Source organism: Aedes albopictus, chromosome 1, assembly GCF_035046485.1.
Source record: "Aedes albopictus strain Foshan chromosome 1, AalbF5, whole genome shotgun sequence".
In the NCBI taxonomy this organism is placed as follows: Eukaryota; Metazoa; Arthropoda; class Insecta; order Diptera; family Culicidae; genus Aedes; species Aedes albopictus.
The window spans coordinates 48,277,631-48,305,475 of NC_085136.1; the positions used below are offsets into that span (position 1 = coordinate 48,277,631).

At 42.5% G+C, this 27,845-nt stretch overlaps 1 protein-coding gene across 4 annotated transcripts in view; it reads right to left on the minus strand.

Annotated features, from left to right (window-relative positions):
• Nucleotides 1-27,845, minus strand: part of LOC134284920 (uncharacterized) — a 269,878-nt gene that overhangs the window by 725 nt on the left and 241,308 nt on the right. For all 4 annotated transcript variants that reach the window (XM_062844485.1, XM_062844486.1, XM_062844484.1 and 1 more), the window contains 3 exons: nucleotides 5,923-6,045; nucleotides 5,784-5,859; nucleotides 431-5,294 (listed from right to left, as the gene is read on the minus strand). In XM_062844485.1, the coding sequence (XP_062700469.1) occupies nucleotides 1,369-5,294; nucleotides 5,784-5,859; nucleotides 5,923-6,045 (4,125 nt within the window). In that variant the 3' untranslated portion in view covers nucleotides 431-1,368. The remainder of the gene's footprint in view (nucleotides 1-430; nucleotides 5,295-5,783; nucleotides 5,860-5,922; nucleotides 6,046-27,845) is intronic.

Below are 27,845 nucleotides of genomic sequence, written 5' to 3' on the forward strand. Positions count from 1 at the left end.
ATTTCAAATCTACACATACTATGAAATACAAATGCACAACAACGGTGAAATGAGCGAGCGGAATTTTGCTTATACATTATTAATGGTGTCCAATTCGATGGCGGCTGATCGCATTTGGTGATGATTCGACGTTCACTAAATTAGTTCATGATGAGGACTGCATGACACAGAACAAACAACACACACTCGAAAAAAAAAATCAGGGACATGTTCTCGATCGAAAATGTGACACTCTAGATGGCGGTTTGTATCTAAAAAAAGCTGCCATCTAGACGCAGAAGCATGCACTAGAAGTTCGGGGCGCACGCGAAGCGCGTTTGACGTCTTTACACACATGCTGACATGTAAGGAGCGGGGCACGGCACACTTTGACAGCGGAAAACGTCAAAAAATACACTGAGAGAAAAAAGTAGATGCATTTCAAACTCACTGGGCTTTCTACCGATGCGTACAGTAGGGTAGGGTACCTTGCCTCTCTATACGCACATCAATCACATAGTTCGAGGGTGGTCAAGAGTGCGGCTGGATGGGCCCTTCTTTGGGACCCGGCGTGCGTGGTTGTTAGGATGCACATCTAGACAGGAAGACGCTTGCACGACCAGTTTGCTTTGTTTTTTTTTTGCCGTTGGGTGGTAATAGTAGTAGTAGAATCATCCGACTATGGAATTGCTCAGTGGCGCACTCTGGCGAGGTTTAAGCTCTTAGGCGATAGGATGTCTTCTATCCCAAAAATTTCATCACAAAATGTGTAACAGTGACAGCGGCGCGAATCATTCAAAGAGGCACTTCTTCACCAAAAACAAAAAATATCAGTTCATGTCCCCGTAACAACAAAATGTCCGGATTTCTTTCCAAACACGAGTTACACGACTAAGCGTTTGACACGTACATCAAATCCAAGCGTTCCACAGAGTTTTCCAATGAAACAAAACGACAGTAGTAGTAGTAAGAATGCAGTAAACGGCTTAGCAAAACAACTGCATGCGAGAGTTTTGATGTGGGTATTGGCAATGTCTTCGATTTGTTGGTGCTTGCCTTGATGGAGTTCCACCGATTTCGTCGCACAAACACACACGCTAACGCTTTTCTTCGATCGCTAATATCAACCTATGGTAGATAGTCTACACAGCCTACTGTTCTTTCTCCTACGGAACTTGCTCACGCAGTCTTCACACACAGCCTGCTTCGATTCGATTCGTTCGTCGCCCAGAATACGATCATATACAAAACAAAACACAGAAATCCCACAGTAAACACTACTTGGAATGGTGGTTTCAACTTCCTACGACCCCTCCTGGGGTCGGCGTGCGGAAGTCTACTTCGGGGGTTGACCTCGTTGCTCCGCTACGAGCGCGACTCGCCCGCAGCTTACACGGCGAACGATTGGCTCATGAGCTGTTCAAATGCATCCTCCACGTTGTCCTCGTCCAGAAGACTCACGTTGTTCATCGGTATGTGAGGCATGGTCCGGCTACGTGACAGACCGCCACCTAGCTGAGGTTGATAGTACTGTGGTTGTTGCTGCTGCTGCTGCTGCTGCGCCATCATAGGTGGCGCTCGTTGCGCGTACATTGGCGACTGCTGCTGCTGTTGCTGTTGGTAACTGCTACCAGAGTGCTGCGAGGTCATTATGTTATACTGTGCTGGATTGTAGCTATGCCCCAATGCATACGATACGGGTCGGGCGCCATTTTGTGACATGCCGGATTTGTCCCTCAAAATGTTATGCGAGGATGAAGTCTTGGAGAGAGCGTTCATCGTGGGTTTCTGGCCGGCGAAGTACGCTTCCATTGTGCGCTGTTTATCGGACACGTTCCGGTTCGGCTGTCCGTAGCCTCCGTCGTAGCTTTGGGGAACGGCTAAGGTGTGGCTGGACTTGGCTCGTGACAGCGCGTTCGGAGCTGGCTGTTGGTTCAACCGTACCCAAGAGTCCGTACGAGCTAGTGGAGCCGGTTGGTATGCAGGGCGACTCGGGGAAACGCCAGGCACATGGTTGTAGATCACATGCGCTGGTAAACCGTACTGAGGAGGTTGGACTTGTGGAACAGCACTGGCAGGTGTTTGAGGAGTTATCTCCACCTTCGGGAGGGCAAACTGAGGCGCCGATCGTTGTCCATATGGCGAAAGACCATCGGATGAACCGCTGTAGTCTTGCGAGAATCGCTTCTGAGCTGCCGCCGCCGCAGCAATAGCAATCTTGTTCGGCGGCGTCGGACTCTTCTGCTGGATCTTCTTCAGCGAGGTGTGAAGGTTCTGCGCGATCATAGATCCACGATCATCTGCGCCTCCACTATTCAAATGCGTTGTCTTGTTGCTGGAATAGCTGGCTTGCTGGCTAACCGGAGCTCGCATGACCTTGGTTACCACTCGCATCTCTTGCGAGTCCAGTGAGTCCAGGTCATCCACGTCGTCATCGATCGGAATGACAATGTTCGATGGCGACAGCGACGATGATCCCGAGTCTCGATGCTCCCGTACACCAAGGTAGCTCATCTGTTGTCCCGCCGGACTGTACACCGAATTGGTGCTCGTCAACACCAGCGGTTGATTCTCCGGATTCGTCAACGAATCGCTACGGTTCAACGAGAACGTGGATACCGACTCCGGTTGGGTGTAATCCGTGAAAGTATACATAAAGTTATCGGATGCCACGGAGGGCTGAGAAGCCTTGTTCACATCCGGTAGCGATGGTCGCTTTCCTTGCATACGATCGGGCACTTGGAAGGCAAGTGGCTTCTCGTTGTACTTGAGTGAACCCTGGTAGGTGAGTGGAGCCTGAGCTGGCAGACCGCCCTTATTCATTCCGAACTGGTTCGCGGCGAACTTGGTCGAAGCGATGCTGGCCACGAGCCCGGCACTTTCCGTAGTTTTCTTACCAACCCAAGGAGCCGGCGGTGTTGGAGACTCGGCACGATCCGGGTTCTGCGGTTGATAGTTGAGCACGTGGTGCGTTGGGGTCCTTTCGATCTTAGGAAGAGGGACATAGGGAGTCTCGTGATATCCGGCAGCCGCCAGAGATTTGACCAGTCCGAGCTGTACCTGCTTGGGTTCGGGCTTGACCTCAGGGGTTTCCTTGAAACCGGTTGCTACGATTTGCTTTACGATTCCGCAGGAAACGTTTGAGGGGATAGGTTTGATGATTTCAGGCTCATGGTGGACGGGTTTGAAATCCAGGTTGGCCGGAGGAAGCTTCTTGGGTATGGGTTTAAATGCAGAAGTGGGAGCGTGAGTAAACTGGCTGGAGATTGCGGGCGGATGTTTGGGTTCAGGTTTGCTCACAACAACCGGCTGTGGAAGCGGTTGTGGAGCAGTTTTGGGCTTGGCGGGAAGGGCCGGCGGATGCTGAACAGGATTGTTTGCTGGTTTGGGAGGGAGCTTGGGCAGGGTTGGAGGTTTTGGAGCCACGTGGTTGGTGTGAAGCGGCTTCGGAGGTTTCGCCTGCTGACGCAGATGGGACTCATCGAAAGAGTGGGTCTCGGCTTTCTTCCAGAAATTCATCGCTGAATTCTTGGGAGCGCTTCGCATCGGAGCGGGTTGATTGCTTTGCTTACCGGCAGATTCGAAGTTGTTCTTCAGATTGCCGAACTTATTTGTCCAGTTGTTAGTTCCAACGTGCTCCTTAACCGGATTGGTCCACATCTGCTTGGTAGCTTGGTTCTGCTTCTGCAGGAAAGCCATGAACTTCAGGTCATTCTCAGTCTTGGGTTTGAAGTCCGGCACTTCGACGGGTGGCGGCTTCGGAGCCGTAGCGACGGGAGTCTTGGCTTTGGCTTCGCGTGGACGTTCTTTCGGCTTAATTGGCTGTTCATCGTCAGAGTCATCGTCCGAATCAGCACCGTTGGCGAGCAGCTTCTTCGGAATATCGATCGTATTGGCTCGCTTCATGCGGAGCTTCTTACTGGTGTATTTGTTCATTGGTCTTTCGCCAGGTGCCTCGTGGGACTCCGGAGTGTGACTTCGATGGATGGCGTTCTTGCGAGCTATTGCTGGATGAACGGATTTGGCCGGAGCATCTTGTTTCACTTCACGATTGACGATCTTTTGGACCGTATTGACAACGGTAGTGCCTTTGGGGGCGTTCTTCTGCAGAACGACCTGTTCGGCGGTTTTGCGAGGTTCGTCGTCTTCCGAAGTGGAGCCATCGTTGAAAGAGTACTTTTTGACCAGTGCACGTTGAGCAGCCGTCTGGACGGGCTTTTTGAAGGGCTCATTCTTGGGAACGGGTTTAACATCGATGGGCTTGTGTTGCGCTGCGGAAGGTTCGTAGCCGTTGACCGAAGGTTGCTCGAAGCTTTGTGATTGGCGGAAGAGCTTCTGCTTTGCCTTACGATCGCGGCCGTTTACTAGTGGGACCGGATCAGGGTTTTGGTTCAGTTCTTTTGGTACAAATTGACTGGGGCGTTTCATGGCAAAGGTGGATGCTGCCGGTACAGATGGGCTGGACGGAAGAACTGTACCGAGAGACTGTTGTTTCTGTAGGGAGTATGGAAGAAGGGGTTTCTCTGGGGTTTTGGATTTCTCTGGAGTGGCTGAGTGCGAGTGGGCGGACAGACTTTCCATGCGGCCTATCTCTTCGATGAATCGACGTGCGTCGGCTAGCTCTTCACGACTGACTCCAACCGTGTGGCGGTTGTTGCGATTGCGTCGTTTTGCGAACCGTGCGCTTCCACGTCGAGCCTGGTTGTAGTCTACCTTGTCGTCTGCGTTATCGTCGGCAAGTTCGTTGACGGGAGAAACTTGGTCGGGAAGTTGGTCGGGTTGCATAAGACCGGTCTGGAGTCGGTTGACAAGAGTTAGGAGAGCGTTGCGTTTGTTCGACCCGAGTTGAATGTTTTTCCCATCCCTTAGTGACAGTTGTAACCGTTGAAGGGCAGCCGTAACCTCATGCAAGATACTATCGCCGGAGTCTACCGGCAATCTACCATTACTAACACTACTACCATCACCATTGACAGCGCCGTTGAGGACGGCGTTTCCGACACCAATACCGCGGTACATTTCGATGTTGTCATGCAAACCGGCCGCTAGGAGCCGGAGGTCTTCGCCGGACTCTGTGCCGGAGTCTTCGACCGGTGGGATCGGTAGTGTGACGGCCGTGGAGCCGCCGTTACCAGTACCGACCTGGCCCCCAGCAGCGCTCTTATTGTGCAACAGTATGCCCTGCAGGAGGGGCAACAAGAGCGACTCACCGTGGATGCCGCCGCTGCCGCTCGAGTCGTTGCTCTTTTGCTGCTGGAGTTGTTGCCGTTCGCGTTGCAGGTCGGCCGTTACGCTGGCCACGATGTCGGCACAGGCTGGAATAGAATCGGATCGATTGGTCGGGGGAACAAGAGTTATTGGGGGAACGGTAGGGCACTTGTTGGGCGTTGCGGTTGTGGTTGTGGCGGTTGCCTGGTGACCGTTACCTTGCTTCTTCTTGTTTAATCTGGGCGGTCTTACTGATAGGCGGGGCTTACAATGGCGGGAATGTGGACGTAGTAGGCGTATCGGTTTGTTCTGAGGGTTGGTGGAGTGGTGGTTGTGGTGGTGGTGTTGGCGGGAATTGATTTGTCGCATTTGGTGATTGTGAAAGATAGATTGTGGAAGAAGTTCAAGAAGTGTCGGAAGAGAAACTGTAGTTGTTGTAGTTGGTGGTGATAGTAGTTTCTGTCCAAGGTGGTTTGTGGTTTGACAAAGAGCAAGATAAAAGTAACGAGAAACGCAGGCCTTCGAACGGAAATATATTGGAGTGCGTTTAGTGAGTTTCTTGAGGCGTTCGAGTGGGTTCTAGTAAGTAGCGGTACCTTCTTTTTCGGCCATGATCTGTCGTAGACGGGCGCGGATCTTGCGGCGTTCCTCGTAGCTAGTGGACGATTCCAACTGAAAAGAGAAAGGAGTGTCGATAAATTACCAATGAATCGAACTTTGAACCGTCGATCTTACCAATTGCTTGAGTACGGATTCGTCCCAGATCTGCTCTAGGTTTTCGACGCTCGGTTTAGGGGCGTTGCTCGACGAAGAGGCGGCAGTCGATTTGACGGTGCGGGTTGTGGTAACTTTGGAGACCTGCAGGCGAAAGAACACGTACATCAAATTTTAGAGCACAATCAAAACGTATCGAAAATTGGCTGCCTTTAGGCTGCCGTTTAGACAGGGGATGCACCGAACGAACGAACGAACGCAATTTCTCAGCTCCGATTCAGCTTGGTTCATGGCGGCGGATGGTTATTTTGGGAGCGCAAACGCGCGGACGGAACAAAAGCGAAACCGTTTCGAAGGTGTAGGTATAGTATGCAGGAGTGGATCTATTTTCAGCCTGAAATGTTTAACCGACGGTTTGGCTACTTCCCGCGCGCGCTTGGTGTGCTGAGTAATAGGCGGCTGTTGCAACGCACTGCGGCTACGTGACATGCTGCCGTTCGCGTTGTTGAAAGATGTCTCCCAATTTTGTCTTGTTCAAAGATCAGCTGATACGCCGGATCGGTCGAATCAAGCGTTGTCGCCGGATTCGCTTCGATGCCTTTCAAGGTCGTTATTTGCATGGCATGCTGATGCTGCTGCGTCGCAATGAGAGTGTTTGTGGTCAACGCCTACTTTGTCGCTAATCGTTTTAGATTTTCGGGACTTCCTAGATTAGCTGTCAAGATGATTGATGACATCCATGTCACCTCCTTGGAGGAGTTCGTTTACTCTGATGCGTGTCCGAAGGCCCACGCGGTCCATGAAGACTTCTGAACTCGCCACGCGCTGCGACGACACGGATAAAGTTCAAAAGTCTCATTATTTCCACAAATAAGCGGCCGAGTAAATAGATTACTCATTGGGACTATTTCGGTCTGCGCCGTATTAAGCAAATTTTCTTATATTCCTTGTCCGTCGCTATCTACAGCGCATTAACGGACGCTGAGCTGATGGCAGACATTGCGGAAGGCATATCTTTCCCAAACGCAAACAAGAACCGGTGTTCAACGTGGATGTTGTTTACGTTCTCGTGTTCTCGTGTAGTTCTGAAGAAAGCCACAAATGGATGGACGCTGCCTTCGATGGCCTTGTTTTGATTCTGTGCCAAGACGCGAATTCGTCAAGTGACACATTTCGCTCTGAATCTGTCGATCTGGCACACGACGGCATCACATTATGGTTCATTATAGGTATATGTTTGTTGGTTAAAACTGACCATTTAAGGAGAAATCAGCGAGAAAGCATTATACATTTCGATCGAGAACGTCGCAGTAGACGGGAAGTCGTCATCTCGGACATGGTGTGACCGATGTGACGACGATCAAGCAAGTAAGTTTGTACATACGTAGTAGGCCGTGGACAGGAGTACCTAATTGGTTTAATATGAACGGTTATGGGGTTAAACGATCCACACCAAGTCTCCCTGATAATATCTACAAGAGCTCGCGTCATAGCACGTGAATATCAATATCATCATCTACAATGTTGTCATTTCGTAAAATGGCTCATTGTTAGAGATTACTTGATAGCTGAAAACTGAGCCCACCTATAGTGAAAGTCTTTCACTAACTGGACTAAGAGCTTAGTGCAACGAACGAAATTTGACTGTAATAGAAATTTAAAATTGGCGCTGCAAAGCTCAGTGGTTCCCAAGCTGGGGTCACGGACCATACTAATTTTACAAGCATCAAAATCGTAGTAGAAGGTTTGAATGTTTTTCAGACTCTGCGTCTCAAGGATCACGTATGGATTACTGCACGAATATATACTAGAGTGGGTCATCGTTTATATGAAAAAAAAATCAATGGCATCCCATCAGATCAAAGCTTGTTTGATCCCATTTCAGGACCCAAGTAAGTGTGCAAAATTTGGGCACGATCGGTTATGTCTACGTTTTGCGCATCGCGTTTGAAGTTTGTATGGAGTTTTACATGGAAAACACACTTTTATGCATCTCTCTCATAAATGCTCGAATTTTTCTAAAACCATGTAACCGATAAAGTGAAAACATAACCTACCCGAGCAAAGTACAATAACTGAGCAGTAACAAACTGATAACTAGTGTTCGCTTAAGAACTTATTTTGCATTTTTGTGCTATCAACTTGGTAGTTCATGTTACCATTACTACCATAGCTTCGACATCCGACCAACCGTCAAAAATTCTGCGTGGTGCTGGTCCTTCCATAGCCAACGTTGCAGCTACTCGTGTGGATAGACCTGTAGACCAATTTTGGGTATATCTTAGCAAAATATCACCCGAAGTTTCTGAGACTGACGTAGTGAAACTCGTTAAAGATTGCCTCCATACTGATGAAGTTGCCGTTAAGTCGTTGATACCGAGAGGCCGGTCTCTGTCGACCCTATCTTTTATTTCATTCAAGGTAGGAGTCAGCCGTGAATTGGAAACAAAAGCCATGGATCCTATGTCGTGGCCACAAGGGATTGAATTTCGAGAATTCATCGAGGAGGAAGGACGAAGGCCACAGAATTTTTGGAAGCCGATGCCGAGTGTAGATTCGGGTCCGGTGCTCAGCTCGTAGAGCCCACCGCAGTTGATTCAATCAGTGCCTTCAATATGCTGCCACCGCAGCCTAATCCCACTCAACCTCGTGAACAATTGACCGTATACTACCAAAACGTCCGGGGTTTGAGGACCAAAACAAGCACGCTTCTTCTTAAGTTGTCTTCCTGTGATTTTGACGTTATAGTGTTCACCGAGACGTGGCTTCACGCTGATATTGCGAATGCTGAACTGGCAAGTAACTACACTATTTACCGCTGTGACCGTAATCCTCGAACTAGTCAGCTTCGGCGTGGCGGTGGCGTGTTAATTGCTGTAAAATCGGAACTCAACTGTAAAGCTGTTCGTCTAGTAGACTGTGAGAGTCTCGAGCAAAGTGCCGTGGAAATAATGCTCCCATATCATTCCATTTTCGTCTGTTCCGTCTATATCCGTCCTGTAAGCCATCCTGACAAGTATACCAAGCACGCTGAATCAGTACAACAGCTTCTTGACATGGCAGCCCCTTGCGATACGATAATCGTCATGGGCGATTACAACTTGCCTGATCTAGTCTGGGATTTTGATGAGGATGTGAATGGGTTCTTGCCAATCAACGCGTCTACCGACCAAGAACTAGCCGTAGTCGAGTCTTTGCTCTCTAAAGGGCTTAAACAAATCAACGATCTGGTCAACGAGAACGGCAAGCTGCTCGACCTTGTTCTTGTGAGCGACGCGGACTCCATGGTACTATTTGAATCGCCGTCTGCTATGCTGAAAGTCGACCCGCATCATAAGCCGCTGGTGTTAAGATTTGACATCCGATCTGCTAAACATTTATCTTCGTCCAATTCAACCCGCAGTGAGTATAATTTTGCAAGGTGTGATTTCGACCTCGTGAACGCGAGATTGGATGCGTTGGATTGGTCGCAGCTACTCGATCTGCCAACTGTTGATGCAGCCGTATCCGCTTTTTATGATAACATTTATCAAGTAATAGATGCGACTGTTCCTCTGAAAACCCGCAGACCTACCACAGTTTTCAAACAACCGTGGTGGACTCCGCAACTGCGCAACTTGCGTAACCGTCTGCGTAAGGCACGAAAACGATATTTTCGCTGCCGGTCTCCAGAAAACAAGTATGCTGTTCAAATTGCAGAAGCTGAATACGAAAGCCTATGTGAAGTTCAGTTTCAGGAATATGTGGGTAATCTCCAAGCTGATCTCAAAGAAAATCCGTCGTCTTTTTGGTCGTATGTAAATGCTCGTAAACGATCCGCAGGCATTCCAGCAGATTTGGCCTATGGTGATCAGAGTTCGTCCACCGATGCTGCTTCCGCTAAACTTTTTGCTGATTTCTTTAAAAGCGTATTTGAGCCCAGTCAAACTCTTCCGTCGCAGCAGTATATCGATCAGCTACCTAGTTACAACATCCGTTTGCCTCAGTCCGATTTCAGCCTGGATACTGTATACAAAGCCCTCTGTGCAGTCGATGCTTCGAAAGGACCTGGACCAGACCGTATACCGCCATCTTTCGTTAAAACCTGCGCAGCATCATTGGCCTCGCCCGTCATGTTTGTTTTCAACCGTTCGCTTAAGGAAGGTATTTTTCCAGATGCCTGGAAACTCGCGTCCATTACACCGATTTTCAAGTCTGGAAATATTCATGTGGTTGATAACTACCGCCCAATCTCGATTCTGAACTGCTTGGCCAAAGTTTTGGAAGGTCTGCTACATGACTTGGTGTACCCAGTAGTTCAACCTGCGATATCGAAATTTCAGCATGGATTCGTTAAAAAACGCTCGACCATATCGAACTTAATGGCATTCACCAGCACCGCTACCAACACCATCGAGAAGCGGCATCAAGTTGATACTATTTATGTTGACTTCTCCAAGGCTTTTGACAAGGTTCCACACGATCTCGCCGTCGCAAAGCTGAGCCGACTAGGGCTTCCTTCATGGATAGTCACCTGGATTGATTCGTATCTGTCCTCCAGAAAGGCCTTTGTCAAGATCCGCAATACCAGATCCGACGTTTTTGATATTCCTTCGGGTGTACCACAAGGAAGCCTCTTAGGGCCTCTAATTTTCATTCTATTTATAAATGACGTGTGTGACCATTTGTGGTCCTGCAAGCTGTTGTATGCTGATGACCTAAAAATTTATCGCATAGTCAAATCAGTGCTGGATTGCTGTGCTCTTGACAGATTGACATCGTGGTGTCGAATGAATGGAATGCAGGCAAATCCATCAAAATGCAAAGTCATCACCTACACCCGAAAGCATGAACCGATACGGTTTGAGTACTCGATGGACTCTGCGATGCTGCAGAGAGTTTACTCCATTAAGGACCTTGATATAACTCTAGATAGCAAACTGAAGTTTAATGAGCACATTTCCAAGACCATTGCGAAGGCCAATTCAATGCTTGGCTTCTTGCGCCGGAATACCGCTGATTTCGATGACATCTACGCCCTAAAAGCATTGTATTGCTCGCTGGTTCGCAGCGGCCTTGAATATGGAGTTCAAATCTGGGCCCCGTATCTCGGTGTTCACGAACTGCGAATCGAAAATGTTCAGAAACGGTTCGTCCGATTTGCATTACGCCGACTGCCCTGGATTGATGCCCGAAACCTACCACCGTATGAACACAGGTGCGCTCTAATTGGACTGCAGACTCTAACGGAACGACAAACTTTCCTGCGGAGAATGTTTATTTTTGACATGCTGACCAACCGCATCGACTGTAGCTGCTTGCTCCAAAGAATCAGTTTCCGTGCACCCAACCGACAACTCCGCGTTGCTAGCCTTTTGTGGATTCCCGGACATAGAACTGATTATGGACGTAATAATCCTCTGGACCGGTCTTGTGAATTATTTAATGCTGTTTATGACGAATTTGATTTTAATGTTAGTAGAATAGAGTTTAAAAATTGGATTAAGTATCGGTCTGTGTAGTTTTTTCTAACTAAAGACGGCAAATAAATAAATAAATTACCTGTCAAACTGGGGGCACCATCGTCGACAACAACAACGGAAGTTAGTTATCAATGACCGTTGCAAATATCTTTCTGATAACAACATGAGTTTTGAATTGGATAAAATTGATAGATTTACAGAAGTTGTTATCAGGATGCCTTTGATGATAACATAATGAGATATTTTAATGGTATCACGAGTATACTTGGTTGTTATCATGTTTGTTATGTTGCCTGCTTATTCAACCATAATGAGAACAAATTTAGTTAATAATTTTTGATATCAGATAACACAGTATGTTATCCGATTGTTATGAAACTTTGTTCGGATAGGGTGTCCTGAAAAACTTTATCGAAGACCGCGTAGTGATCTGATGCTTATGAAAAAAAGTTATAGCGCAGGTATTGCTTAGCGAAACAGCATGATTTTGTTGCTATTGTTATTCCTTACATGTCATAACATAAACACATGCATGCGGTTCGTTGGTTATAACTATTTTCACAAGCATAAGATCGCTTTGCGGTCTACAACAAAGTTTTCCAGAACATCCTAGGCTATCATTTTAGTATCGGTTAAAAAGTTTCAGACAAACTTTTTCAACTTATGACAAAAATGCAAAAAAGTATGTTTCCTCATACAAAATCCCATACAAATTTCAATTGCAATGCGCAAAGTGTAGACGCAACCGATCGTGCTCAAATTTTGCACAGATACTCAGAACCCGAAACGGAACCAAAAAAGCTTTGATCTGAGAAAACGGTTACGATGACCCACACTAATATATACTGGCCTGTTTACTCCCACTCGAAATTTGACGTTTGAGAGTAAGCAGGCCAGCGGTTGCTAAGATACATTTATCTAAAGGGTAGTACGCAGATCGCAGATCTTGGCCTATCTCGATGCGTGAAAAATTCAGGCAAGGAATCGCTCAAGAAATGATAAAGCGTCGCTTTATTCCGGATCCTAACATGGAGCTGAAACGAAACGTCAAATCAAATGGAGCTTGCTGTGTTAAATTTCTTGACCATTCCTGTCACGGAACGAAAATTACTTGAGCGATTCCGTTTGAAGTGCATACCTCGCATAAGTCTTTAACGTTTCGTGGCCTTGTTGTTTACGATTCGGACTTCGGAAAAATTTCATCAAAGATGGCTGATGGGTGGTGTGATTTAATTCAATATATGGTGTTCGGGAGCGTGGGAATTGATATGTGCTGATTTATGACTTGATGATGGCACCTTTTGGGATTCCACAGGAATCCCAGGAATCTTTCGCGGTTTCTCAACGAATTTGTTACAAGAGCCTCTTGAGGGATTCTCAGGGACCTCTTGATGAGATTTTTTCGGGTTTTTTAGGATACTTTTAGAAGTACCCTCTAGGGTTATTCAAAGAGTTTCTTCTGAGAGTGCTGAAGAGGTTCCGTTTGGTATTCTTTCAAGAGCTCTTACCAGTACTAACGGGATTCTTCTAGAGATTCTTTCTTGATTTGCTTGAGGAATATCTTCTGAGAGTATAACAAGAGTTTCTGATTTTTTTTTTGATAATTTCTTCCGAACTTTCTCTAGAAAAAATAATTTCGAGATCCCTCTAGGATTATTCCTTTTAGGATTACTCCAGCAATTTATCCCGAGATATTCCAGGAATCCTTTCCGTGGTTTCTCCACATTTTTTTTAGTATACCTCTACGATTTCCTACTGTAATTCCTCAGGGAGCTAATATCTGTGATTCTTTTAGGCTTTCTTTCTGAAGTTCCCTCTGAGGCCCTTCCAAAAGTTTCTTCTGAGATTCCTAACAGGTTTCATCTCAAGAATTCCTTCCGGAATTGCTTCTGAGATTCCTTCTGGAACTTCAAGGAATTTCTCATGGAGTTCCGGGCATCCTCCAAGAATTCCATATGAGATTCTCCATTAGAAATATCTGAAATAATTGCAGAATAAACTTCCTCTGGCATTGCAGAAGGATCTGCAGGAATTCAAAACAGCACTCTTGTAGGAAACCAGAAAAGACTTCACAGATGAATCCTGAAAAGAGCTCTTGAAGAAATCCTGGAAGCAATTTTGGAAAGAATTCCACAAGAGCTTCCTGGAATAAGTTTCAAAAGAAATCATAGTAAGAGTTCTTAACGGAATCTCGAAAGAAGTTTCTGAAGAATTCCACGAAGTCATTCCTGAAAAAAATTCCAAGAAGCAATTCCTGACAGAAGCCCAAAAAATCCCGGAAGAATTCCTGATGGAGTAGTTCCTGAAGGAGCCTCGGAAGAGGTTTCCTAGTAGAATTACCGAATGAATTTTGGAAGGAATTCTTGGAGCAATCCCAGAAATAGTTCCTGGAAGAATCCCGGAAGGAGCTCGAGGAAAAATCCCGAAGAAGTTTTTGTAGGAATTCTGAAATAAGTTCTCGTAGGACTCCTGGAATGATCTCAAAAAGAATTCCAGAGGAAATCCCAGTAGGAACTCCGGGAGGAATCTAACATATGAATCCTGGAGGGAATCCCTGACATAACGTTGAAACGAGTTTGGAACGAATTCCTGAAGCAGTCCCCGAGAGAACTCCTGGAGGAATTCAGAAGGAAATCCAGGATAAAATTGCTGGAATGCCCAGGAATACCTTCTGGAAAAAAAATTTTGAAAACATTTCAAAAGAAATTTTTGGATAATCTAGGATGGAATTTCTGGAGGATGAAGAAATTTAGAATTTCGGAGGTAATTTCAGAAGGTATTCATTAAGAAACCCCAGAAAAAAATATCTCTGGAAGAATCTCGGGAGTACTTGCTGTTCCTGAAGGAATCCTGGCAAGAGCTTTTGGAACAAATACCCTGGAACAGGGGTTCTCAAGCTTTTTCAGCTTGCGACCCACTTTTGATTGTTATTGAATTCGGCGACCCACCAGCACATATTTTCAAAATATACGTCATTTTAGAATATTTGGGTTGACTTTTTTGATAAACCTACGTTACATAGCCTTAAATCTTTAAAATTTTGAGTTTTTTTAAATCTACTGTGTACTTTTTTTGGAAACGTCAAAATAAAGTAAACGTGATCAGTTTCAGTATGTTCCTTGTTTTAAGAATTTAAAATGTTTGCAAGTTTCTGTTACAAACTGAACTAGTCTGGTTCATTTTAACATAAACATCACTTTTTTTTTGGAATTTCAATAAAGAACACATAAAAATTACACAGAGTCGTTGAAAATATAATGCCAGAGAAACGCATTGGGGAACTTTAAATGTGGCCTTCAAATGAAAAGCATTTTGTATCGTGATTAATAGGGCAAAAAAAATAAATCCTTCAAACAGATCGAGTTGAAAGTTCTTTTCTATACATACGGTGTTTATTTAAACCACTTTTTTCAAACCTGTTCAGCTGTTTTGATTTCTGTAAAATATCAGATTGTCAAAATTCATCCAATCAGAATTTTACAGAAGTTAAACTTTATCGAAAAAAAACAGTGAAGATTAACAAACGTTCGTTGGTTTCTTGTCGAAATTTGTTGAACTTTTGGTATTTCAAAAAATTTCTGGAATTTTTACTGCTGAACTTGATGTGTACATTTAACGGAAAATGCTAACTGTAAACAACATCTTTAACCCGTTTTAGAGAACGCATAAAAGTTTGAATATTATTAGTTAAACCTTATTTCTAGAAATAACTCAGGCGATTCTACAAGAGAGTATATGCAAATTTGAAAATGGCCAAAAAAGGTTTTGGGATAAGTTAATTTATACATTTTTATTATGATATCGACAAAGATTTCGCGACCCACCAAAAATCAGCCCGCGACCCACCAGTGGGTCGCGACCCATAGTTTGAGAAACGCTGCCCTGGAACAAAGTTATGGAGAAACACATTACATTCGTCATTCTAGGGGGGAATTGTCCGCCCATAAATATTCATTTTCACCTACTTTCGACATTGAAATTGTTCAGTGTATCATGATTCATCGTCAAGCACTTTCTTCGAAGACGCAACCGACATCTTCGAGCAACAAATCAAATTTAAGCTTCAGGGCAATTGTTAATTTGGTAAAATCCAGCGCTTCGAACTCTTGTGCCTATATAGATTCCAATCATCAAAAGCTTTTGTATCTCATCGACGTTAGTTGGTTGTAAAATGTAATGGATCATTCCTATGAACTTTAAACATAAAGTGAAGATTTTTCTTGAACTCCAAGCCAAACACTACTTTTGGACATGTAGAGTAAACCTTATTGGATTCTACAGTTACCTCATTTTGCTGACATTTTCCAACAATTGAGCAAGCTCATTTTGAAATTTCAAGGGTAGCAAACTATCATCACTTCATTTCTGGATTCTCTCAAAGCAATTTAAGTAACAAAGATTCTGCAGATAAAGACGAAGCTATTCCGACTGGAAATAAAAAAAAAACATGAAATGTGCTTTGTGAACAACAGCTCTAAGAATAACATTAATACACAGATAAACAGACGTAATTCTTAGAGGAATTTACTTAAAACATTTGCACGGCGTCTTTTTTATGAGCATACTGCCACCTGTTGGTAGACCACGCGAGACACAATCGGCCATGATAGATTTCGATTTGACGTTTGTCTAACACGCGCACCACTCACAAATCGTCAGTAATTTTCGTTTGCATCATTCAGCAATGTGTAAACTGGCAAACGTCAAAGCGATCGAACAGTAGCACCTCTGGTGCGAGGGTCGCGCAAAACAAATGAAATTCGAATTGTTTGTTTAATGCATGTGCCAATCCGTTTTGTCCGTCTGTTTGTCTGTGATTGATAGCTGAGATTGTTCAGGCGCAAGTTTCACATTGATTTTCAGAACAAAAAACTGTTTTTTGCTTGTCAGTGACTAAAACTAACACCATTTTCAAATAAAGTTATATCATTCTGCTGCATATTTTTTTCTTTTGAAACTGCTCGATAAAGGGGGGAAAGAGATTTGGGAAAATCCAAAACGAACTGAAAAAGGTTGAAAACCACTGGTGTAGAACGTGTGATGATCGTAAGTCCATAGAATATTTGAAAGATTGCTTTTTGTAATGAGGCTTCATATTGTGAATTCGTAGATAATAATATACTATATATATAATAACTTGTGCTGAATTGTAGCGTGAAAATGGTTGATCCATTGCTAGATTGTTGTAGCTTGCCGTAAGTTTGATCTGAATGTATTAAATGTGACTTGAATGTTCGATGTTTATAAGAATGTAATTGATAGGATCCTCGTATAGAAGCTGCCAGAGGCGTAACCAGGGAGTGTTTGTTGTAAGTTGAAAACTAGCTTGTAAGTATTTTTGTATAATATTATTAGGGTATGTGTGCCATCATTAATCTCATGCTCCCATTTTCATCCTATTCGAAAACAAGCGATTACGGCACCGATTGACTCAGTTCTTTTTATTTTCATGAGTGCTCACTTCTAACAAAAAATACAAAAATAAGAAACAAAACAAACAGCGCTTCAATCCTTTGTTTTTCGTGGTATGAAAATGGGAGCCACATGCTTAATAAGGGAACCTATACCCCATTTTGTGTATTTTTATTTGCAATTTTATAAATATATTTTAGTTGAGTTTGCCACCAACATACTATAAAATCGTTTTCATCGCATCTGACGGGTGCGAACAGTCCGAATCAAAAACAACAAAGCGATTAAACATTTGAGACAAAGAAAAGTGCCCTATGGCAATAAATTGTTTTTGCGTAGCTCAGTGGTTCCCAAGCCGAGGACACGGATCATATTGATTTTGCAAGAGCCTGAAAGTGGGGGGAAAATGAAAATGTTTTTCAAATTCTGTTTCGAAATGAGCACTCATTACAATACAGTGGTATTGTAAAGCTCAGAGGTTACAATACGAGATCACAAACCGCACTAATTTCTGAAGAATCTTAAAAGTGAAGACAAATCGAAAATGTTTGTCTTATTGTCTAGCTCAAGAGGTCACCACGGAACAGTTATGTTGCAAAATTCAGTGCAAAATAGTGCTTGAGGAAGTGCAATGCATCTACATTGAAGATACTGCTTCTTGAGATGAACAATAAACATCTTGTACTTCCTAGCATATTTGGTTGTTGAGAAATTCTTGATATTTACAACACAACTGCATTGTAATTGCAAATGCTCCCTGAGGTGCAGAGTCCAAAAAACCTTTACCCTTCAACCTCGCACCTTCGGTTCTTGAGAAATTTGCCTGGCCAATGACCGTCGGTTGAGAACCACTGAACTTTGCAAAACTGCTATATTATTGATTGTAACTAAATAACAGTTATTCAGCAAAAACATGCCGAGTGTGACGGTCAGTCCAGGATCTTTTCGAGAAGGAATTATCCTTGGGTATAGAGTATCTTCCTACTTGCCACAAGATATACAATGCATGGAAAATGGTCGTTAGTACAGGAAACTCAGTTAATAACTGTGGAAGTGCTCATAGAACACTAAGTTGAGAAGCAGGCTTTGTCGCACTCGATACTAAAGACGCCAAGAAGATGAGGACTAACTTTCTCCAACGGTATCGTACCTGAAAATTTCTAGAACATCTCATACACACGCGTTGACATTCACCGAAGGCCATTTGCGTTCAGCTGTCACTCACTAAATCTAAAACACATTCCGCAACGGTAACGATGTGTAACATCCTGCCTGCCCTGCTGACAGACTTGCCAGGTGTCAGTTTGTCTGGCTGGGCTGGACCAACCAAGCAAGAGAAGCTCATTCCGCTCTTCCAAGCCAAACGGAAAGGTAGGTAACCGAATTCGTATTCAACCAGCACCACTAGCGTCAATCGACGCGATGACGTTTCGATTTCGAAAGAACTTTTCTTGAACTCGCCGTGACCGGCTTGTCATTGTGTCACACGAAAGTGTTTGAAATTTCGAATCAAAACGTTTTTTCTTTAATTTTCTTTCTTTCTAGGTACGACATCGGTTATGAAACGCGGGTTTTTTTCTTCGAAGATATTTCGTATAAAGTGTAAGTACATATACTGAAAGATGACCGACCGGTGTCTGTCGCGTTTACCCCCACACAAATTTTCACTTCGAAGAAAATTAAATACAAAATAACGGTCAAGATTTTCCCGACTCGTGCTAAGCGTTTTTTTTTTGCTTCTCACTTTCTCTGCGTCGTTGCTCCGAGTAGATATTGTAGAAATTGCATAAATTTTAAACGTGTCGCATGTTTGGACGGGGACAATTCTTGTTATGATGATCTCACACAGTCAGTCAGTGTGCATCAGGTCATCGATGAGAAGCCATAAACTGAAGAAGGTACACAGGAACATATCTAGGTATAAGAATCCGAATGCAAATATTTGGCATGCGATCAAGCAACATGCCGAGTTATGCAATACGAGATCGGTATACGTTCCCCATTATTTGAGCGAAGTGTTAAGCTGGCGGAAAGAGGACAGTTTACGTTGCTCATCGAAGTAAGTGCTGGTAGCTTACAAACAGGTGAACGTGACATGGGCGTCTCTCACTGCGCCAAGGGCCATAGTTAGGCACACCTTAATCGCCTATCGAGTAAATACACACTAAAGTCATTTTCCTAGCACTGCCTGAAGTGACACTCAAGCTAGATGGTAACAATTCTATGTTTGTTTCTTGTGGTGCATTCAAGTGATTCACGGAAGTCAGATACAGAGAGTATATGCTTTCTCAAAAAGGGATGTACATTTACTATTATCAGGGTGTCAACTCAATTATGAAATTTGAATTCCCTACCTTCCAGTCTAATTCATTGAAAATTCCAGGTCATGTAAATCGAAGTTTAAGGATAGACTTGTTAGAATCCCAAAATGGCCGCCACAATGGCCGACATTGGCATCTACTCACGATTTCGAGCGCACAAATCTCTTCATAAACAAAACCAGCGCACCTGATCTTCTTATTTTAAGCTTATTACAAGTGAGCAAGAACAGAATAATTAAATGCACTGTTGTTTGAAGCTTTCTTCTATGTGTGTCTGAAGCTCTGATGCACTTTTGCAACGGGATTTCAAGACGTTTGTCCTTAATGGTGTCTCCTCAGAAGATCTAACTAGGAGGAGTTAGCAATTTTACAAGAAAGTTCCCAGAAACGCCAACTAAAATTGATTTCTTACTCTAACTTCTGAATATGATTTAAGTACTTTTGTTCCAAAAAAAGTAGCAGAATCATTGAACCATTCGGGTACTTGCAAATGAGAATCCTGGCTCACATTTTCGCCAAATGAAATGAAACAGTAATATAGAGCCCCATCACATGATCAACATTGTATCGATTTCGAACGATCAAATCATCAGACAAAATAAATCTCTCGAATTCGAACTCTGATTTGCATTTCTTCGATCAGGAAACTCGCGCCCTCATCTGCCCCCGCCCAGCCAAATGCTTCCGATTTGAAGCTTATTTTTAGCAAACGGCCTGCTTTGCAATGCGGCGTGCAATGCATTTCGCTGTGGCGTCGAAGCGCTAAAACGAGCACAAACGCTTCAGCACAGCTCACGCATTCGTCGAAGTAGGCACTGCACACACGCAACACAACGAAGCAGGGAGATTACACTGTGCATTGTTTTCCTCGGGGGAAAGTGATTGTCAAATGAAAATCTTTTGTGTGTCAATTCACTTCCTCGTCGTCGTCGTGACGGTCGAGGGGAAACCCAAAATACTAGAACCAATCTTGATTGTCATACAAGTTTACCATCACTCATTATTTTTCTTCGTCTTATTGTCAACTGGGACAAAGCATTATTGCTTCTAACAATAAGCTTAGTATTCTATCAGTATTGCCAAAGGAATGGGGAATTATGTAATGGTTTCGTTGTTTGATACTATTAACCAAAATTTAAGGTTTGTTTCGAATTTGGAACTACAAAAACTTAAAATAGTTGTAGATGTTTTAGGGGCTGTTCATAAACCACAAAGACCAAAATTTTGCCACCTCAGACACCCTCATCCCCCCGTATACTTTTGTCCATACACAAATTTTGAAATTTGTATGGAGCGTAGACTTTAGCCAGACCCCCATCCCCCTCCCCACCAAAAAGTCTACGTGGTTTATGAACAGCCCCTTATGGTACTTTAATGATTTTAAATCAAATTCCACCAGTTTCCTTCAAAATTCCCTGTGAGATGCCTCCAAGGATTATTATAGAATACCATCAGAAATTTCTTCATGAATAGCTTAAGAAATCCCTTCAGGGATCCGCTTTCAAGGATTCTTATAAAAAATCCTGCAGCGATTCTTTCGGATTATTTTTAGGAAAATCCTTCAAAAAAATTTTCAAAAAATTGTTTTAAAGATACCTTTTATAATTCCCCCAAGAATTCCTTCGTTGATTCTTTCAAAATATCTACGAAGGATTGAATCGGAAATTTTCTCCAGGGTTTGCTAAGAATCTTCTCCAGAAATCCCACACAGAATTTTGTTTAGAAAACCTACAATTTGGAAGAATTCTTGTAGAAAATATGCCTAAATTCTTTAGAATTTCCTCCATAGGTTGTTTCAGAAATGTCTCCAGATCGGCGTTCACGAAATTAACTCCGGAAATTAGTGTAAAGATGCCTCCAGATATTTATCCAGGGATTCCATCAGAATTCCATGGATTGCTTGAAAATACCCTCCGAGGATTCAGTTGAATCCCTAAGTAATTCCTCTATCGATAACATCAGAAACCCCTCCATGGAACCTTTTAGAAAAACTTGCACAGATTTTTTTTCTTCAGGCACTCCGGCATCGATTCCTCCAGAAAATAACAATAGGTTTCTTTGAGAAATGCTTCCCTCTCTTTTGAATTTTTTTTTTTGAGAATTCCTTCACAAAATCTTCCATAAATTGCTTTATAAATTCCTCCAAAGACTCCTACAAAGACTCCTCCAAAGGCTTCTTCCGAACATTTTTCTGAAATTCTTTGAGAACATTCTTCAGGAATTCCCATATAAATTCCTACTGGAAATCTTGCTTTGTCTTTTAGGAAATGATTCAGGAATTCCTCCCTTTAAGAAATTTCTTCAATAATTCCTGGTTTTGGAATTCATGGATTCGTTTGAATAATACTCCAGAGATTCTATTCAGAAAATATTCCACGGATTACTTTTGAAATTGGAATGGAAAGGATTAGTTTAGTAAAATACTTCTAGGATTTAGAAAATTCTTCCAGGTTTTCCTTGACGAAATCATCCATAGATTGTTTCAGAAACTCCTCCATCTTGAGAGATTCTTCATATATATTCTTCAGGAATTCCTAGAGAAATTCCTACAGAGATTTTTTTGTTTTTAAAGATTCTATTAGAAGTTCCTTCAGGGCTTCCTTCAGGAATAGCTCTACAGGCTCCTCCGGAAATTGCTCCGAAAAATTCTCTTGAAAATATTCCACGGAATGCTTTCAAAATTGGTCTAAGGACTCGATAAGAAATGTTTAGAAATTCCACCAGAATTCTTCCTTCGGAACTTTTCCCAGACACTCTTTGAGAATATTCTTCAAGAGCTCCTCAAGAAATTCCTACAGGTATTTTTTTTTTTTTTTGCTTTTAGGGATTCCTTTGGAAATTTCTCCAGGGTTTCCTTTTAGAATACTGCTAGAGGTTCCTCAAGAAATATCTCCAAAATTTTCTTTAGAAATTTTTTTACGGATTTCTTTTGAAATTGCTCCATGAATTTGCTTAGATGGATTTTCCAGGGATTTCTTGAAGAAAATCTTCCACAGATTTCTTCAGATATAAATTTTTGAAGATCTTTTAAAAGATCATTCAAAATTACCTCAGAATCAGAAATTATTCTTGAATTTCTTTCGGATTTTTTTTCAGAATTACTTTCCCAAATTCTTCTAGATATCCCTCCAGAAATTTGTCCAATGAATCCTCTAGAAAATCATAAAAAACCCTTTCAGAAATTCTTTCTGCGATTTTTTGACAAAATCTTACAGGAATTTATTGAAAAATTCCTTCGATGTTTTCTTCAGGAAATCTTCCATAGATTTCCTCAGAAATGTCTCTATAGACATTTTCAGAAATTCCTCCAGCGGAATATTCAGAAACTCTTCCAGGGATTCCTTCAAGAATGAGTTCAGGTATGCCTTCACGGACTGTTTCATGGATTGCTTTAGAGATTTCTCCCGGGAATGAATTGGAAATTCCCTCTGGGAAAGTCTACCGGATTTTTCTCGAGAATTCTTCCAGAAATTTAGGAATTTCTACAGAAATTCCTTCAGATTTTTATTTTTGATTCTTTACAGATATTCCTTCAGGATCTGTCTTTAGGAATTCTATCAGGGCCTCCTTTACAAAATGTTTCATAAATTGTTTTACAAGTTCCTTCAGAACTTTTTCCAGAGATTTTTTAGAAATATTCTCTATGAATTTCTCGGGAAATTTCTAACAGGGATGCTTTTTTTTGGAAAGATAGCGCACAATTTATAAAATAGCAGTTTTGCAGTGAAATATTGTGTTTTTTGGTCTCAATGAAAAGGTAAGTGTCCTGAGCCTTCAATGCTTGGGTCAGGACCCTTACCTTTTCATAAATGTTAAAATAACTTGATATTTATCAAATAGTGGTGAAATTTTGAGTATTTCTTCATTTTATTAATGTGGCTGCTATCCAAGAGAGACGCTGGTCCAAAACTGGAAAACGCGAATTCCGAGCGGTGGATCCCATCGCCAACACTTCATTCAAGTATCACATCTACTACTGCGGCGGCGATAAGGCAGAACGTGGAGTTGCCTTTATAGTGATCGGGAAGCAGATGAAGTGAGTTATTCGGTGGAAGCCGATAAGCGACCGAATCTGAGTGTTGAAGATGAAGGGCAAAATCTTCAACTACAGCCTGATCAGCATCAATGCGCCAACGAACGACAAACCCGATGACATGAAGGATGAGTCCTATGAGAGTCTTGAGAAGGCCTTGAGTGCCCAAAACAAGACGTCAAAATAGTCCTCAGAGATGCAAATGCGCAGAGAAAGTTTCTTTCGGCCTGACATTGGAACGGAATACCTTCATTCTGTTACCAACAATAATGGACTGCGCCTTGTGACATTCGCTGCTGCTAGAGGGATGGCAATCAGCAGTACCTACTTCGCACGTAATGATATCCGAAAACACACCTGGCGACACCCGAGTGGTGACACTTGCTCCCAGATAGACCACGTGCTGGTCGACGGGCGACATTTTTCGGACGTCATAGATGTGAGGTCCTACAGAGACCCGAACATTAACACGGATCATTATCTTGTAACCGCAAAAATTCGGGCGCGATTATCCAGCGTCACGCGTTCAAGAAACAATAGGACGATGTGTTTCAATATCCAGCGCTTGTCAGCCGAAGGGGTTGCTGCACAGTACCATCAGAAGCTAGACGAGAGGATAGGAAAGGCCAACGGATCTGGAGATGTCAACAGCTTATGGGGAGTAGTTATTCACGAAGCAGTGACAACAACAGCGCAAGAGGTGATGGGTACCGCTCAGCGACACCAACGTAATGGTTGGTTTGACGAAGACTGCCAACGAGTGACGAACGAAAAGAATGCCACCAGAAGTCAAATGCTAGTGGCCGAATTACCCTTTAAAATTCGGCGTATAAGATACTTCCGCGTGTCCTGTTCAACAGACATCGACCTCTTGAGGAGTCCCTCGTCGGCGAATACCAGACTGGTTTCATGAAGACCGATCAACGACGGATCAAATGTTTATCCTGCGGATGGTCCTAGATAAATTTCGGGAATATAACTTGCAGACTCGCCATCTCTTCATTGATTTTAAAGCGGCGTACGATTCAGTGAAAAGAAATGAGCTTTGGCAGATAATGTCAGAACATGGTTTTCCGGCGAAACTAATAAGGCTGATACGCGCAACGCTGGATGGATCAAAACCAAGTATTCGGTTCGCGGACGAAGTGTCTACGTCGTTTGCGACCTTGGATGGATTGAAGCAGGGAGATGCTCTTTCAAATTTATTGTTCAACATTGCACTCAAAGGAGGGATTAGACACCGTCCACAAATTACATAACGCTTTAGGTGGAGGGGTGGAGGGTGTGTGAGTTGGCCGAGCGTTACAGTCCATACAAAACTTTTGAGATTTTCACACAAAAAAGCGTTACAGTGGGGGAGGGGGCTCAAAACATGTCGATTTCAGCGTTGCGTAATAAATGGATGCTGCTTTAGGAGGCGTGCAGGGGAATAGCTCCATCATCACACGGTCGCACATGCTCCTCGGTTTTGCGGACGGTATTGATCTCATCGGCATCAATCGTAGGGTAGTGGGAGAAACTGCTCCTCTGAAGAGAGAGACAGCGAGGATAGACTTGACGATTAACTCTACCAAGACGAAGTACATAATAGCGGGTAGAGACAGAAGCAGGCCTAGTGGTGTTAGTGCGGAGGTAGTGATTGATGGGGAAGTGTTTGAAGTTGTTGAAGAATTTGTTTATCTTGGAACACTTGTGACATGTGACAATGACGTTTCCCATGAAGTAAAAAGGCGTATTGCAGCTGCGAATAGGGCCTTTTACGGATTGCGTAGCCAGCTTAGGTCCCGTAACTTGCAAACGCAAACAAAATTCGCTCTGTATAAGACGCTGACGTTAAATGAGGTAGACCGAAAAGCTTTTGGCAAGTGTTCGAAGATGCGAATATTGTGAAACATATAAAATACGGCAGACTTCAGTGGGCTAGACACGTAGGGCGAATGTCGGAAGATAGAATAGCGATATTCGGCAGAGAACCCGGTAGAGGTAGGCAATTTCATGGGCGGTCGCGAACTCGCTGGCTGCACGCGGTTGAAGAAGATCTGCAATCCCTACACGTTCGGGGATACTGGAGGAACATCGCCCAAGACCGACGAAGATGGTGCTCTACTACACGCACGGCGTTGGAGTAAAGTAACTTTGTAGCCAACAAGGTATCAAGGTAGGTAACCTTGAAAGAATACCCAAAGGATTCATTGAAGGGATTCCAATATAATTTAGGTTTCTATTTGTTTTACAGCAATGTTCCAATTTTATCATGCCCTCCACGCGTCAGTCATTCATTTTCTGTTACATTTAAAAGAGCAAGTTTTCCTCTCCTTTTCAGGTGAATGTTGAAGGCGCGTTTTGCAACGTTTAAAATATTGAAAATACGTATTCATTTTGTAGAGAATATTCAAACGTAGTTTTGAAAAAGGGGCTTGATAAAATCGGAACAATACAATACTGTGTTTAAATTTCAGAAGTAATCATTGGAGGAAGGAATTCCTGAATCTTTGAAAGCTTGTTGACGGAATTTCTGCAGCATTTGTAGCAAAAACAAGCAAAGGACTCTCAGGAGGAATTCCTATAGAATTTCTTGAAGAAATTTCTGTAAGAATCTACGAAAAATCTTCAGGTTTAATTACTGAAATACATGAAGAAATCCTTCCATGAAAGAATGCAGGAAGGATTTCTTGTACAAAATTATTTGCAAAATACCTGGGGACATCATGTATGAAATTTCTAATGGAATATTTGGAGAATTGCGTGATACTTTAATAAATTCTGAACGAATTTTTGGAGTAATCGCAAGAAGATTTATTGAATGAACTAATAAAAAAATATCTTTATAAAAATAACTAAAGAAAGTTTGGGAGGAATTTCTGAAGACATCCTTGAAAGAATTTTGAATACCCTGATAGAATTCTTAAAACGATCCCTGGAAAAATCCCAAAAGTAATCCTCGGTAGCATCCTTGGAAAAAAATACGATTAGGAATGCTTTATCCGATTGAAATAAGCTTCGCAGGAGTTTCCAACAAGATTCTTGAAGAATTTCTGAAAGAATCTTTGGATAGTTTTCAAGACATTTTTTGGAAGAAATGCTTGAAAAAATTCCCGTGGAAATTTTTGAAGCGATTCCTGAAGAATTCCCGATGAATATCCTTTATGAAATCTTAGCCTTGCTTTAATCAATTGAAGGATGTTCCTAGGCATTCTTAAAGAATTCCTAATGAAAGTGGCAACACAGTCTTGGGAGGAGTTCCTGCAGAAATCCTTGGAGAAACATCTGAAGAAATTATTTTATTTTTTTAAAGATAGGGTATCTGTTCCTTTATGATTACAAAAATTACGGAATCAGTCGGTGTATTCGATTACGACGAATTTGGGATTGTATGATTGCTAAAGGCATGGCGACCTAACCAGAAATCCTTAGGAAAATTTTTCAAACGATTTTTTTAAAGAATATCTGGAGGAATCATTTATAAATTCTGGAGAAATTCTTGATTGAGATGATTCATAGAAACTTAAAATGATGTTTCGAAAGGTTTCTTAAGTATTTTCAAGGAGTCTTATCAATAGAAGTTTTTAGAAGAGTTCCTAGAGAAATGCTAGCAAAAAATTCAAAAGGAATCCTTGGGGAAACACCTAGAGTAGATAGATATTAAGGAGCATTAGCGGAGCCAGCTTTTTCTCTTTTCTTACTCACTCTCCTAAACATACACGAGAAAGAGCGGGATGAAAGAGGGAGCAAGCTGCCTCCTCTTCTATCTTTCTCTCTCTCGTGTATGTTTAAGAGAGTGAGTAAGAAAAAAGAAAATGCTGGCTCCGCTAATGTTAAGGAGTACTTTGGGAGTAATTTCCAAAAGTATTCATATAGATTCATAAAGAAGTTCCTCCTGTAGGAATTCTTGGCGGAATTCTTGCAATATTATTATTCGGTTTGGATTCATTGCAGAATCCTGGAATTTACTGGAGAAATTCTAAGATGAATGTTTTAGTGAAACCTTAGAAAATCTTTTCGAAGAATCCTTGCAGTATGTTTTTGAAGAAATCGTGGAAGTAATTCTTGAATCCGTGGAAGAAATTCTAAAGGAATCCTTGATATTTTTTTAAGAAATCTTCAAAAGAACACCAGTGAGTGATGAATGCTTGAGGAAATGCCAAGAAAAATCCTTGGAGAATTCTCTGAAATGTGAGAGTACATCGTGTGAGAGAATAATTGGGAAATCCTGAAAGAATCTTTGGAGAAAAACTTGACTTCCACGGAAAAATCATTGAAGGAATATTTGGAATATATCTCCTGAAAGAAACCATGGAGGAATGTTTGATGAAATTCTAGAAAGACTACTTTTCCTCTGGCGGAATTCAGATGTAATTTCTTGAACGAATATCTGGTTCCGAAGAAATCATTGGAGATTTTTTTGTAGTAATTCTTTCTGGAATTTTTCAAGAATTATTTGGATAATTTTCTAGTTGAATCATCAAAGATATCATTGATAGAATCCTTGGTGGATTTCCTGTACAAAAATTTGGAGAAATACTTGATAAAGCCATTGCAAGATTTTTTTTTGAAGTACTCTGAAGTGCTTTTGAAAACATCCGTACTGGGCCCCCAAATTCCTAGCTACGCCACTGCTTTGCTGAAACTTTACAAGGGTTTATCCAGGTATTCCTTCAAGGATGGTTTCAGGAATTATTCCAGAAATTCTTCAGGAGTGTCATTAAGCATTTTTTT